The sequence below is a fragment of the Buteo buteo genome, chromosome 7 (genome assembly GCF_964188355.1).
Source record: "Buteo buteo chromosome 7, bButBut1.hap1.1, whole genome shotgun sequence".
NCBI lineage: Eukaryota > Metazoa > Chordata > Aves > Accipitriformes > Accipitridae > Buteo > Buteo buteo.
Window position 1 is genome coordinate 44,221,481 of NC_134177.1, and position 15,218 is coordinate 44,236,698.

The 15,218-nt window shown below is 34.7% G+C and overlaps 1 protein-coding gene across 3 annotated transcripts in view; it reads left to right on the top strand.

Annotated features, from left to right (window-relative positions):
* Window positions 1–15,218, top strand: part of BRIP1 (BRCA1 interacting DNA helicase 1) — a 105,002-nt gene that overhangs the window by 42,799 nt on the left and 46,985 nt on the right. For all 3 annotated transcript variants that reach the window (XM_075032946.1, XM_075032945.1, XM_075032944.1), the window contains 2 exons: window positions 645–766; window positions 14,330–14,442. In XM_075032946.1, coding sequence (XP_074889047.1) covers window positions 645–766; window positions 14,330–14,442 — 235 coding nt within the window. The remainder of the gene's footprint in view (window positions 1–644; window positions 767–14,329; window positions 14,443–15,218) is intronic.

Sequence of the window (15,218 nt, forward strand, 5' to 3'; positions counted from 1 at the left end):
CAGTTAAATTAACCTCACATTAAGTTGTTATTGTGATAAATGAGGAAGAATAACTGTGATTTATATTGTTGCATGAGGATATAGGGAAGTACAGGATGATGCATAATCCTAACAGTGATATTCAAAAGGCAGTGAGCTGTGTAAGGATGTGCAATTGTGTGTCCAGCAGGGTGCAGAGTGGCTTCTCAAATAATCAAACTTATAGTACATTGCATAACTGTGATTTACCATCTTATATTACAGCCACTATAGGTTTTTTTCTCAAAATACTTAAATATTAGTATAGAGAATAAAGAATGATAGTATGTCAAAAAATAAATAGCATGATTTTTGAAGTGCAAAATCCAAGGTTTAAATTTTAAATTTTTGTATAGATACATATGGTTCTTGCCTAATTAAGTACTGCTATGTTATATAGTGCAAAATTATTTTGCTAGTTGATACTCAAAATCACAATATTATTGATCAAAGTGAAGTTAATCTCAAAGAAGTCTATATTTTTATATCCACTCACCTTTTCCAGACTGCCACAGTGTATTATGCTATATTATGTTTAGCTCTTTAAAAGATGTTGGTGAAACTTTCTTCTGACACTCAGTTTATCACTGGGAATGATTTGTATATTCCTCTCTGGCTTGTTCAAGATGGAGCACTCCTTATAGCTGTATGCAGAGGAAAAGTTAGTGAAGGCTTGGATTTCTGTGATGCGAATGCCCGTGCAGTTATAACCATAGGTATTCCGTTTGCAAATGTGAAAGACCTTCAGGTAGGATATCAATTGAAAGAGTTGTACTTTATTTTTATGTCATGTTTAAAACACTAAATGCACACAAAATATTTTTTCTAAATGTTTACCCTTGGACTTCTCTCAATCCCTTTTGAATTCTTTGAGTTACCTTCTACACAGGTAAGAGGAGGAATAGCGTAGCATGTCTTGTGGACTCATTTGTCATTCTAAATAAATTTATATCGTGCTAGATATATTGTAAATTTTTGTCTGACATTGCTAGTGAAGGCTATTGCATTGTCAAAATGCTCATTAACTGCATACTCTGCCAAGCAACAGTAGTACATGTTTCCATCTTCACTTGCCTGTTTTCATACACTGAAACTTATGTCATTTGTACAGAAATGAAGTTACTTCCTGACTTACTGTGGTGTGGGGCATTTGGTTGCGAAGGTCTAGGATAAACACTAGGAAAATAGTACTTTAAGGCATTCAGATTGATCAAAAGATTATTTCAGAAAATAGGTGGAAAGATAAAGATAGTTATAGTGTAAAATAATAGCATAATGAATCAATGTATATCATGCCCTAGGTCATTATTGATTGCAGTATAATCACCTTTCTAATCCCTATTGCCTTCTTTCGTGTAACCATGTGTATGACACTTCCCACTTAAACGGAGACTGGAATTGTAAACCTTTTCCAAGCTAATGCTGCTTTATTAGCTTGCAGCTTTGAGGTATGAAATTATGACATGACGTAACCTCTTTGTGGATACTGAGGACGTTAACTATTTTGATAATTCAAGCTTCATCTAACTTTAGGCAAAAGCTTCTAAGTGCCCTCTAAAAATAGTATTTTGAAGTGTCTCCAATGAAAGAAATTTGAGACTATTTGTATTTTTCAGCAGGTGGCCAAAGTAGCATCCTGTTGCTTGCACTGGTGTGTAATTACTCACATCAACACTTCCTTCCTTTTGACTTCAACAGGTCTTGTCTTATGGATAGATGATGTTCCATTAGAATAGGCACTTCATAGTTGAAGCCAGGCATTCATAAAGGAAAAGAAAGCCAATGAATATGGAAAAGTATTTTTCTAGACTTTCTACTTACTGAAAAAGAACATTTATTATTGACTAGTTTGTAAGACCACTTATATTTTTTAGTGGTCTGTGCATGCCACTTAGGTAGTCACCCAGTTGCTGGCACACTTCTTCCAGTGATAATAGCCACTGTCACTGCTTTATCTTATGCTTACCTTTTAGAGCTTTTGAGGACTACTTTGTGAAGCTAAGAAATAAAGTGAAGTATCATAGAATAAATAAATACCAGAAATAGCTGGATTCTGGTTATTAGTAATGCCAAATCAAACAAGAAAATCGTAGGTTCACACTTGAAAGACCAAACAGACTCAGCTTTGGTTTTAGAGATGCGTTCTGAGCTTAAGTGAACAACCAAAGACTTCTTTGTTGTCTACAATGTGTGCCTAATTACAGCCTTGCTAGAGAAAAACCACATCCTATAAGGACTAGTGAGGTTATATTAGTGGTGGCTGCCTGGTGCAGTGTTCTTTCAATGTTTGCATAACTTTCTCGAAGCACTTAACTCAGCCACAACATTTTTTGTCTTACTAAAATATAATACACTGTACTTTAGTATAAAAACATTTACATTCAAAGACTACTTAGCACTCTTCCTAGAGTTAGAAATGCTTAGTTTTAGAAGCATATGCTGAAATGATATTTTGGAAATACTTGGTCTGTAGTATGGCTGGAACTCTTACAATTTACTCCAAATGATTTCCAGAAAGTCAGTATTTTTATGTTCTAAATGATACAAAATTAAATTGAAAAGAACGTGTCAAGGGTGAATTATGTTCACAGTGGATTATGTTCCTTAATCTTAAAATAGTGTATTTGATTTTACCTTGAGTTCAACCAAATATGTAATATAATAGAATCACAGGCAGTACATCCCATTAGTGATAACTAAATTCAAAAAAAATCAGTGTTGTGTTGAACAATTTTTTTTAGTTAGACTGAAGAAAGCCTCTACATTTTTAAGTAGGGATAGAAACACTAGCTGCCAAATTGCAAGCAGCTAAAGGTTTGAGTGTATATATTTAGATATGGTAATGCACAAAGCACTGCAGTGATCAATTCTAGATGAGAGAAGGGCATGCACCAGTCTCTTAGCATCAGATTTGAGTTGCTGTCTGGTGCATGGCAGTGCTCCTAGAATAATGCTGGAGGAAATTGTTTTTATTGTAAATGTGTCTTTTGCTCCAGAATTTGGATCCAAAGTGATATTCAGCTAGCAGTACTTCCCTTTAAATTGAATGATGTTTTGTTGTGTCCAAGGCTTTAGGTTTATCAGATACCCCAAAAAGTTCTGGATTAATGCACATTTCTTTTACCAGTTGAGCTCAATTATGTGAAAAATGATAGTGTGAAGGATAGTCGCTCTGTTCACTGAAGAAGATCAATTAGTAGCTTTGTAGAAACATAAGCATAGATACAAAAGAAATTTGGAAGATTAAGCATCTTTTTCAGCAGTATGTCAGCTCAGGAAAGGAATTGGAATTATATTTTTAAGGAAAACTGGCTGTTGATAGTGAAGATTGCCATGTAAAATTAAAAAGAGGGGAGGGGAGGGAGAATGGGACAGGACACCAATTTTCACTTGAAAATGTTCTTTTTGTATATTTCTGGGAGAGCTGACCCAATAGTACTGCTTCCGAGAATGGCATGAAACAAATGTGTTATAAAAGGGTAGAGAAAAGTGAGCACTACATTTTTAAAAATTGGTTAGCTTTATATAAAACCAGTCTGATACCCTATTTTGGGGGGTATTGCAACAAATGCAAATTGTTGTTCGTTACTTCAGTCCCCCTAGACCAACAGACCTTACCTTGAACATTAGAAAGGAAAACAAAGTTTTATTCCTGTACACTTTATTATAATTCTTATAAATGCTTTGGAGTTATCTTCAGTGAATAAAACTTCATAGAACTGAAGGAGTATTAATTTGTCAATAAGGGAAAAAAGGTACATGAAACTTGTAGGGATTGGAAGGGATGCTATAAACCATGCTCTCATGTAGCAGATAGTTATTAGTATTACCTGAAATGAAAAGAGATTCTTTGTTAAGTATAGATGATTGTCTATAGTTAAGCCTTAACCTGTTGTCCTAACCAGTTGGAGTTCGGCTGGCTGTATTACTGTTTCATTAACAGTTAGAATCTGTAAGTCACAAGCCCAATTGTCAGGGCATTAAATGATACTTGTGCCATCCTGCTTATGACGCAAATTCATCTTCTAACCACACTTTTATGATCAGTTCTAAGTCATTTGGAATTTTATGATACAACTATGAGGAAGAATATGATTACAGAATTTATTCAAATACTTTTTCCTACTCAGGATTGTATTCACAGCATATCAGTATTGTTCATCATACCAAGATGTGAATTCTCCCTTCCAAGTACAACTGAGTGACTTTCTTTTAGGGTGGCTGATTTTATTTTTAAATGTTTCTCCTTATTAACAGTTTTTTCTATGGGAATTCTTTTTTTCTTTGGGGTTAGAAGAATTCAGACTTTTAAATGTTAGAGGACACTGTACAGTCTATCTCTTTTGTAGGATTTTAGGATATGTTAAGTTCCCAAACAATACAGTTAAAATTTATAGGATAGTTATGACATTTGCTTCTATGATATAGTTGTTAGTGTTTGTTTAGATTTTGTAGGCTAACCGGAAAACTGATTAAAACCTGGACATTTTAAAACTTCCAGCTTTGACGTTTGGGGAGGAGCTTGAGTTTTGAGCAGACAGAAGAAAATTCAAAACACAGTGGCACAAGTCAAGTTAGACCTATATAGACATAAAATTGTGAACACAGGTACATCTGTTCCTTTACATAGCTATAGGTATGTATAGGTAGGTATAGGAACAAAGAAACTGATGATGAATAATGACATCCCCTTAAAAATAGGAAATGCAAGTGATTAACAATTCCCTTGGAATATCCATGAATGATATACTTCTAGGATTGGTTTAAATCACTAAAAAGTGCTCCGCTTCTACATGAAAATACACTTGCATGTCTGCTTTTTGGGTTAATAAAAGTCCTCTTAAGACTCAATTCCATAACCCCTTACTCCTGCATATAGCTTTTACTTGTGTGAGTAATCCCTTTAATACTTCTAGGACTGTGCACAATCATAAGGGTTTGTAGAATCGTACCTTTGGAGACCAATATTTTATGTTGGCAGTTTGATGTTGGCTCATCTCCACTAATATTACTTGTCTGTGATCAACTTGCTTTCTAAATATATTTTATGATTTGTAACTTGATGCTAATACCAGTGAACTGTAATATTAGGGAACATAAATAATGTGACAGAAAAAGATGTGTAATCCCATATACATGTTATCTGATGCTAACATACTATTCATTAACTTCTGTTATATATTTTGAATTGTAGCATTTTGGATCCAGACATCAGTCTTTACTTGGGCAAGAAAATCATTGTCAAGTGTGATGTATAATATCCAATTTTATTTTCTCCATATGTTTGTGCTAAATATATGCCACAACTTCTGGTATTAAATGGCCAGCATTTGGTCTCCTTAAGTAACTGTATGGTTTTATAAGTTACATTATTTTCTGTAGAACCTTTAAAGAGTATGATTTAGTTTCACTTAAAAATTTTAGGCTCATAATATCTTACGTTCATTCATTTTTACAAAGAGAAGAGTCTAAAATACTTTGTCAGTGTTGGAGAGAAAGAAACGATTAAGGCTCAGAAGTGTACTTGATAATAAACAATACCGATTTAAGAAAGAGAGGCCAAAACCCTAATTCTGTGTTACTGAAAAAGGTTTCATATTGCTGAAGAATCAGGTTGCTCAAGCAAAATATATAAAAGAAATGTTAAAGTATTGCTTAAAGCTATGGTACTCTCAATGGTAGGGTTTGGCTCTAGTAAAGCAGGAAAATTTATTTCAGAGCCAAAAATGACTTCTTTGGCTGTGACCAGGATTTCCTCTGCCCACCTCTGGGACCTGAAACTAGAGGTAGGAAAATCTGATTTTGGAGCCAAGTGTGACTTGTTTAGTTCAAGTCATAATTTACTGTTCTTACCTTGGGGACCTGAAAATAAAGAAACTCGCTATGAAATGTTGATAATGGGCGACTCTGAAGTGCAAGTATTAAGCTAACTTTCCCAGAGAGCATTTCTTCACTTCCACCTTTCCAGATGCTTTTGATCGTAGTACAGTAGAGTGTACTTAATCATGTAACAGCTAAGAGAACTTTACCAAAATATAGAGGAAAATGCAGTCAAACTCTTTTACATCAGTAGATGTGCAAGGAAAATATACTTGATAAGGTTAGGATTTCTGTGCAGTGACATTACTTGAGAACTGTAGCTGAGTTTGCCATTAATGAGAAGTATTTGCCATAGCTGCTGTAGGGTGAATATGAACTACAATGGCAAATACGTTCTTTATTGTTTCCAGTAACATAATTTGTGAAACATGATGGAATACATCATTTCAATTACAATTTTCTGGGTTATATGTACCTTAATGATACAAAGAGTTTGCAGCTATCTGGCTGAAGTTTCTTTCTCCTTTCTTGAGGGCTCAACAAATTGGAGTATTTGTATCATTTCAGAATAATGGCATTTTTCCAAATATTTAAGTTAATTTCTAGTCCTTGTGGCAAATTTTAAGCCTATATGCTTTTTCTCCATTGAAAGGAGAAAGAATCTTGTGCTAGATAAGTGGTTGTTGAAATAATGCATTTCTTGCATACTATATTCTAAGAAAAGAAAAATTTCTAAGAAAATGATTGTTATTTTAGATGCTTAACCTGAGTTGAGAAACATAGCATGCACTGTATGAATTTCATCATAGCTTTGCATCACTTAAAAAATATCTTCACTCCTTATTCAAAGTATTGTTTTAAAATATGGGCAAACTGGTACAGAAAATTACATTTTATGGGAAGGTCATTGTTGTGTTTAGTAGAATTTGAAAATTCCCTGTGAAGTTAAGAATTTTTTTAGAGATATAAGATTGACTGTTCTGTTATTGATGTGATTGTTTTAAGCAGGCCGAATGTTTCTGAGCAACTTTGCCACAACTTTCCAGTTAAATCTGACATTCATTGCAAAAGCCTTGAGACACAGTGTGTACTATCATTTTCAGTATGATTTAAATGTTTGTAAAAAGTGATTGACTTTTTTGTTTTGTTTGATTGTCTGTTAATGGCTGTCTAAACCTGAGCCACTTTTACTTTCTTCTTCATTCCATTACTGTGAAAAAAATTCTAAATATAAAGTGGGAAGCAGAAAAGCATTTATGGAATTTCCACAGGAAAGCCAAATATGATGGTCTATTATTTATTGAATGTTCTCTGAGTGGGAAATAGTGAATAGGATAAAAGTGTGATGTGCGTATGTGTTTGTATATATACGCATACACACACACACTTGTCTTTCTTCCATGCCCCACTTTATATTCAATATTAATTTGTATTTTAATTGCAAAGTAGCTTTTTGAAACAATCAAGTTAAGGATGTAAATAAGAAATATACTTACATCATTGAAATGTATAATGTTACCTAGCAAGCCTCTAGATGTTAAATAACAATTATCGAGACAATATACTTTTACATTTTGTAAAAGAGCATGTTTTCAGATTATTCAGCCAGCATTGTTCTTGTCTTGCAGCAGTACACTGTAAATTATTGCAATCTGCTGTGATACTGCTTATTAAGGGATAATGCAGTGTGCAGAATCACGTCATCACAAGATGACTGGCTGCATATTGCAGATCTCCATCACTTCCCCCCCCCCCCCCCCGCCCTTTTTCTCCCCAAAGGAAAATGCCAGGAGGTATACCTACTGGTGTTACAAAAAAACCCAAGCAATGCCGTAAATATATGGTGGTGTGGCAATTTCTTACATCACTTTGAAGCAATAAGATATCTCAAAAGTCTTTTACTTCCCACTTTTCCAGAAATAAGAATGGTTGTAAAATGTTAAAGCCATCCATACTCTTCTTACATCCAACAGAAATTGTGTTAATTAAGAAAAAAAAAATCGATGGCAGAGGCTTAATTTGTGGGAGTAGCTGTAAAATCCTGTGGAATACAGCATTCCTGTAGCTAAGAAAGGTAACATTTAAGTTCAACTTAACGTGTAAGACTAGTGGATGGCATTTCTCTTCTACTGGTGCCAGGCTAATGTCAATATGTTGGCACAGATCACAGAAATCATCCCTGAATATATCCGGAAGTTAAGCCTTTGGATAAATAATACAGCAAATCAAAACTTTTCCTTTACATTTAATAGTTTACTTTTCTGATCCATAAAAAATTCCAAAGTGATTTTCTTGTGTTTATCTTGTCCTTAGCAAGTAGTGTTGACCTTTACGTTTTTACCTTACTGTCAAAGTATGTTGAAAGCTTTAAAAGTGAAGCTATCACCTTGGGGATTTGTAAGGATGACTGACACTTACCACTTCACCTTAGACGCAGTAGCACTGAGCGTATGCAGCAGCGTTGTACCTCAAGGGAAGCTGTTTGATTTTTTTCACTTCTGCTTCACTGGAAATGGATTGAATTTTCTCTTCAGAGGAGAGTTTTGGTTGCATTAGATTTTAATCAAGTCACTTGTTCGCAGTCCCTCAAAGCTTACAAGACTGAGATGAGTAGATGGGCCTGGGGTGAATGTGCTACAAGATTTGTTAAACCGTAAAACTTCCAGATCTCCGAGATGCCACATGGTGTAGTTGACAATACTAAAAGTGTTCAGCGGTTACAACATAACATAAGCTTTCCATCTCTCTAACACTGGGATTAAGAGTTGAGAATACTGGGGAAGCATTTAGTCATAAAATACCTGGTAAATTCAAAATAAGAGAAGTACGGCTTTGCATAAAGTGGTAGTACTGTTTTTCTGCCCCAGAAGATAATATTGGCCAGTTAGTAGAGTCTAACAGACAGCAGTTTGCTGTTGGGTTGTTTGGCTTTACTTTTGAAGTTATGTTTAAGTTTTTGGGCTATGGGGAAACAAGCTAGCAGTGTTTTTCAGTGTATAGTTTCTTTCTTGGCACCTTCATGGGGGTTTTTTTTTTCCAGTTTCAGTAGCTTTTTCTAGTTTTGATTATATCTTCATTCAGGCAAGAAACATTTAAATCCCATGGATGCCCAGTATCTTTTCAGGTGTGCTATTTGGGTGCAACAGTCTGCAAGATATAGCTAGTCTGAGATCTAGATTTGCAGAGAAGTTATTTCCTTATTTTATTCAGTATTATCCAAGGAAGGCAAATTTTTTAAGTGCGCGTAGAAATTTTAAGGCAGAAGAGGTCACCTGAACTATTTTTAAGCTTCTGTGGCTTTGATGCACGAACTGTTGAGTTGACAGCCATTGTAAGGGGTGGCTGCTGGAGGATGGTGGGTGCAGAGTTCAGCCTCACAGTGATTCATCTGCTGAAGAGACTTCTTGTAGGATGGAGCTGTGTAACAGAGTGTCTTGAAGATAATTGAGCAATACAAAGTATTCATCATGTCTCTACCTGATAATGTCTTATTCACAGTATATGGTATTGCTGTACTCACAGTTTTGGGGTTTTGTTGTTATTTAAAGAAATGCAGTATTTGTGTGTGAAAGCAGAAGGGTGGTATATTTAAGTGTCTGGTGACCATCTTTAGGTATATGAGATGGTTTGAATGGCCTTAAATTACTGTCACATACAGAACCTAGTTTGATAAATTAGAGGTAATAAGCATTTGCTTATTTCATACTGTTTTGTATGTATTAACACTGCACTTGGAATGCCTGGAGCATTTAAAGGTAACGTCCTGCCATAATATCTTTTTCCTGTGGACCAATAAATTGAGACTATGTGTTTAGATACAGCTTTTAGTAGGTCTACTGAGGAGTTAGGATGTTTGAAGCATGTTCTATGACTCACCCAGGTCTTTACACGTGCATTATTTAGTCTTAAATCTCACAGACGTTGTTACTGCTTTTGAAGTGGAGGGGGGGGGAGTTAAATGCTGCACTATTTAATGCTACTTCCATTTAAGGATTTTCAGATGTAAAAGAAATGAAATGGGTTTTCATGTCTTTTACTTTCCCGCACTTACAAACTTTTATGATTACTTGGCATTCATCAGGAGGAAAGTAGATGGCAAGTATGTTCTTGAAGAATTCTAATTATTGCTATTTCAGGTGGAAGAGAGACTCTAACTGGACACATGAGATTTTTAAGACGGTAGATTTGCTTAAAAACCATTTTTATGTCTTTTTTTGGGATGGAAGTAGGGAATGACCACCTGGTATTTTTTGCTTGTTTGTTTTTAGGAGGTGGGGAATTAGTAGATGTTAAACATGAATGTGTCTTTTAAAGTTTTTTGGATGATATGAGCAATGGTCTTTATTTTCATTACCATTTTTCCTCTCATAAAACCAGAGAAACAAGTCAGTGGAATGCCAGAAAACACTTATATCCATTTTCTGACTTTTATTTCCATGGAGGATAGTTGGAGGAGAGTGCTGGGGAGTGAAGGGCATGAGTTTACACATGCGTGTGTGTGTACACATACCTACCTACACACATGTGCATGTAGTGACACAATTCCAAACTTCTTTGCCTTTTCACTTTCAGCAGTTGTCTCTTTCTTTAACCTGGGCTGTCACAACACTGCTGAGTGCTGATGTATAGAGAAATGCAGGTTTAGATGAGTGCTCTGTTTAACCACTCACAATAGTGCCATTGTATTCATGAATTTCTGTCTTGTCTTTAGAATTCTGGGTAATCTGGTTTGTAATCCCACAGGTTACAAACTGGAGGTCATTTTTAATCTACCAGAGAAAATAGGAGACGGTTGGAGATGTTTGTGAAGTGATGCCTTGTCAAAGAACAGGCCTGGCTTGTTAACCATTAGTAACATCTTAGGATTTTTTTGTTTGTTTTTAGAAAGCAAAGTATAGCACTGCATTTGGTTAAATAAAGTAATGCATCTAAAAAAAATAATCTTGTAACTTTGCCAGATGAAGTAAAACCAAACACAGTTTATTTTGCTGATTTAAATTGCACAAACAAAAAAATTTTATACTGTGGCTTAGCCCATTCAACCTTCATATTGTGATACTAGTGCTGATAAATACATTTACAGTATTCTGATTATGAATAGTAACTGCCCCAAATGCACATTCTCCAGTCCTGCTAGGCTTTGCTATTAGCTCTTTAGGTCTAAGGTCCTGTTCTTTGGCTGGGAGAAAACGATTCTGGACGAGTGTCTGCTGGACCATCTGCTCGTTTTTACTGAAGTAAACTTTTAAAAAAGTAATTAATTGTGTAGCACAGTAGTTTTTGTTCTTTGTAGGTTAAATGCTTTCTCCTTAACTTCTTAACAGGTAAATTAGCATGTAGGATGCTGTGCAAACCTGTAACTGAAGATAACTAAATTGTACTGAAATTGTTTCACATTTCCTTATCCCAGTTGTAATTATGACTGCAAAACAAGGAGAAGCTTTATATTTATGGAATGGAAAGAACTCAATTTAAAGGAGAAAATGATGTTTTAATTTTATTGTCTAGTCATTTATTTTTCTGTAGAAACCAATAGTTCATAATAGATTGATATTTGTATACCTTGCTATTAAATATAGCCATGTTTTTGTTAATTTTGAATAAATCTGGTTCAGCCTGGCATGTTGCTAAAAAGGCATGCTGCAGGCTTCTGTATCTGAATTTGCAGGTTATTTGGAGGTTCAAAAACAAGGTCTAGTTTTTGAGCTAGTCTTCTGAACTTCGTGCCGTAAGCTAACTGATACAGTCCATGGTCATCACAGTATAAATTCACTTTATGTACATATATATCACTTGAATCCTAAATAAGTCTGAGTTTCTTCATGTGAAGCAATGTTACCACAAGTAACTTTTTTTTGGTGGTTTATCAAACACTTAAAATCTTAATATAATGAATGTTGTTTAATGTTGTTGTCATTGAAGGAAAACTTGTGTTGCTAATTTTGATTGAAGAATACGCTTGGAAATTCTTTTGAATTATACAGAAACTGCCTCAAAATATTTTTCCAAGTCATATAAAAAAAAATTTGTTCATGGCATTTATTTTTTGTTGGTATTTCTCAGTTGATATTCCATAGTGAAACATGTCGAACTAATTAAGCATTAAAAGAACGAGAGGTTAGCAGGTATAATGTTGTTAGACTTCAGTTAATGTGAATGTGACCGTGACCTCCCAGATAGATCAAAGACTAATCTGTCTGACAGCTACAAGATGGCAGAGCTTGCCACAGGCCTTCTGCTGCTGCTTGCTGAAGCTATTTGTCTGTAAAGCATGCCTGATAGCTAAGAGTATATTTTTAAGGATGAACAGGTAAAAGTAAAAGGCTGTCTTTTGACATTTTAACTAATCCCTTCTAGCCTGTGGTTTACTGCACATTTAGGATATTTGCTAGCAGGAGAGACTGGCTTTTTCACATATGTAACATGTCATTTTGAATTGGGCGTTGATTTGATGCTTGATAATGTAAGAGTTATACAATGAAATAGATTCTGATTGCATTAAAATGACATGCCCTGGCCTTTTACCTTTAGTAGACTTATAATGAAAACTGAACTCTCAGCAATGTAAGTTGTCATCTCATGCTGAGACATGATCATTTAAGTGAGAAAACAGAATGTTTATTTTCTGTTAACCCTTTTTTAATTAAGATAGAAAAGATAGGTTTTAAAAATACATTACACATTTAGACCAAGAGAATGTGGATTTTTATATAATTTCAGAAATGAAATGTCATTGTTGATGTGCAGTACAAGCAGTATACATTTGCATAATGCTAACGTGTTAGAAGAATGTAAAAGTAATGTATTTTATTCACAGGATAATGCAATACAATGCAGATGATCTGAATGGTTGCGTTCTCCTGTTACTTCAGTGGCTTTATGCACATAATTAAAAATGTTGTAGTTTTTATCACATAATTAAACATTTATTTTATCACATAACAGTCTGCTAGCAAAGTAAGAAATTGTGGTAAAGCTACATTTATTGCAATTGGCCAAAATCTTAGTGATAATAAATACTTCAAAAGAGGAAATTGTTAGAAAACTTACCAGGACTAGAAGACAAATGCAAAGTACGTACAGGAGCATATTGTCATTGGTTATGTTTTAAAGACTTCAGTGAAATTTTCTGACACCGTAACTCATTTCAAATGGTGAGGGGTATCCTTTTGTTTCTCCACGTAGTATTTCCCTTTGTAGGAATGCACAGATATGCCTAAGTTCCTTTTTAAGGAATGGTTTTAATGTACATAAAATGTTCAGAAGAAATCATCTTCTGTTTTGAAAATTACAAAGGAAACCTCACATGCCAGTCAATAAATTCTGAGTGACTGGAACAAATATTAAATCTGTGAAATCAAACTGAATTTACTTTCTGGCTGTAAAGATTGAATTTGTAAATTTGACAGGCAATTTAAAGGGCATAAGTACTTAAAATAAAATTTTTTATCCAAATGCAACTTGAAAGTTACCTGTCAGAAGAGGTTAGAAGTCTGCTGTTTTCTCTCCTGAAGCGTGTCCTTTCACTTGTCAGTTTAGAAAGGTTAATACTTTACAAAAGAGCAATGGAAAGACCCTTTTTGGTGTAGTTTTAGGTTTATTTAAAAAAAATAAAAGTCAGTCCACCATCCACCCCCCAATAATAAATTCTTTTGATGTATGTTGTAACTGTGTACAATGTCCAAATACAAATTCTTGTTCAAATTCAGATCAGGCATTGTATGTGTAGTTATGCATAAGATTAGAAAGGGGAGGGCGGGGGCTTTCTTTTGCAGTTGATACCAGATCTGCTCTTGCAGCAGCTGAGAGAGAGCATTTTTAAAAAAAGAGGGGCATGCTCTTTTCTGCCTTATGCTAGCCCATGGGCCTGCAAACTTTAGCTGCCGCCTTTTCCTCACATTTAGCCAGTGAAACGTTTGTTTCCAAACCGCAGAAGGTGGTGCCAAGCTCGGAATTAGAGTTGGTATTGCTGACTTCTGGTACTTTGGCAAGGCCACTCTGTCTCTAAAGTACTTTCTTAGCTTCTGTAGTAGAAGGGGTTATATTTGCTTAACCCTCACTTGGGAAAAGCGTGGTCTGGTCCCAGCAATAGATTAGGAGTCAGTGTTTGTGAGAAAGGAAAGGATAAAGATCTCCATTGTATCATTTACTTCCAGATGAGCAAATAAAACTGTGGTCTAGTTAGTCCATTTACTTACATCTGGGTGTTTTGCCTGTGTGAACAGCTTATCCTTCTTTTGCTAACAGAGACATTTGGATAAGTGTGTGGTTGTTGTGTTATTACATATAAATTATTGGAATAGATCACATGTTAAGAATAACTTTAGAAGGGTAAAAGCCATATTGGTTAGTATGTAAAATACAAAGTTGGAACACTGAAACACGCTTTACATATTCACTTATTTAATCAATGTTTGCTTGTTTTCCCTTTTGAGAATATTTCCTTTTCAACATCATTATTAAAAACAATGTTTTATGATTTCTTTCTTAGGTTGAATTAAAGAGGAAGTACAATGACCAGCACAAAAGTACAAGAGGCCTTTTACCAGGGAGTCAGTGGTATGAAATTCAAGCTTATAGGGCTCTGAACCAAGCCCTTGGAAGGTAAGCTGAACATAATTTAAAAAATAATAATAATAATAAAAAAAATATTTGTGGAACTTTTTTTTGCGACATCTGTAAGGATTAATTCCTTACTGTTAATACAAAGGGGGTAAATCAGGTCTTCAGCTGTTCTGTACTGGCAGCTGTCTGGTTTTCAGTCTGTTGTGCATTTGAGTGTTGTGATAATTCAGAGTTTTTATTTTACATTCAGAATCCACTTTAGTTTGGTTGCAGGTTTTATTGCTTGTAGTCCAGAAATACAGAAAGGAAAACATTTGCAGAGATAAATAGTTCTTGAGCTTATAAACCAAATGAAAATTCTTAGGCCTTTTCAAATGTACTAATTGTTCACACTCTTGGTGGACTTGGAGCAGTTGTTTGATGTTTAGCCTACAAGTATTGTTGAAAGGGAGAAATAGTGGGGGGTTTTCTCAGACCTTTGCAAAAGGTCAATTCAGTTATCATGCTTACTGATCTCTTTGCAGGTTTAGAAGAAGTGGTATAGCTTACTGTCTCAAATGAAAAAATTCCCCCAAAATTTTATTAACAGGATAGAATTAATTCATCCTTTTCCAACAAAATTTATCATATACATAGATAGATATAGCTATCTGTCATCTATGTTATAGATGCCATACATCTGTCATAGATATATAGAGGTATAGACACAGATTTATAGATAAGAGGAGAAACATCAGCTGGAAGACTCTTGTTATTTGAATTACACCTAATACAAATGTGATGACATAATGAAGGTTTAGAAAGAAAATTGAGAG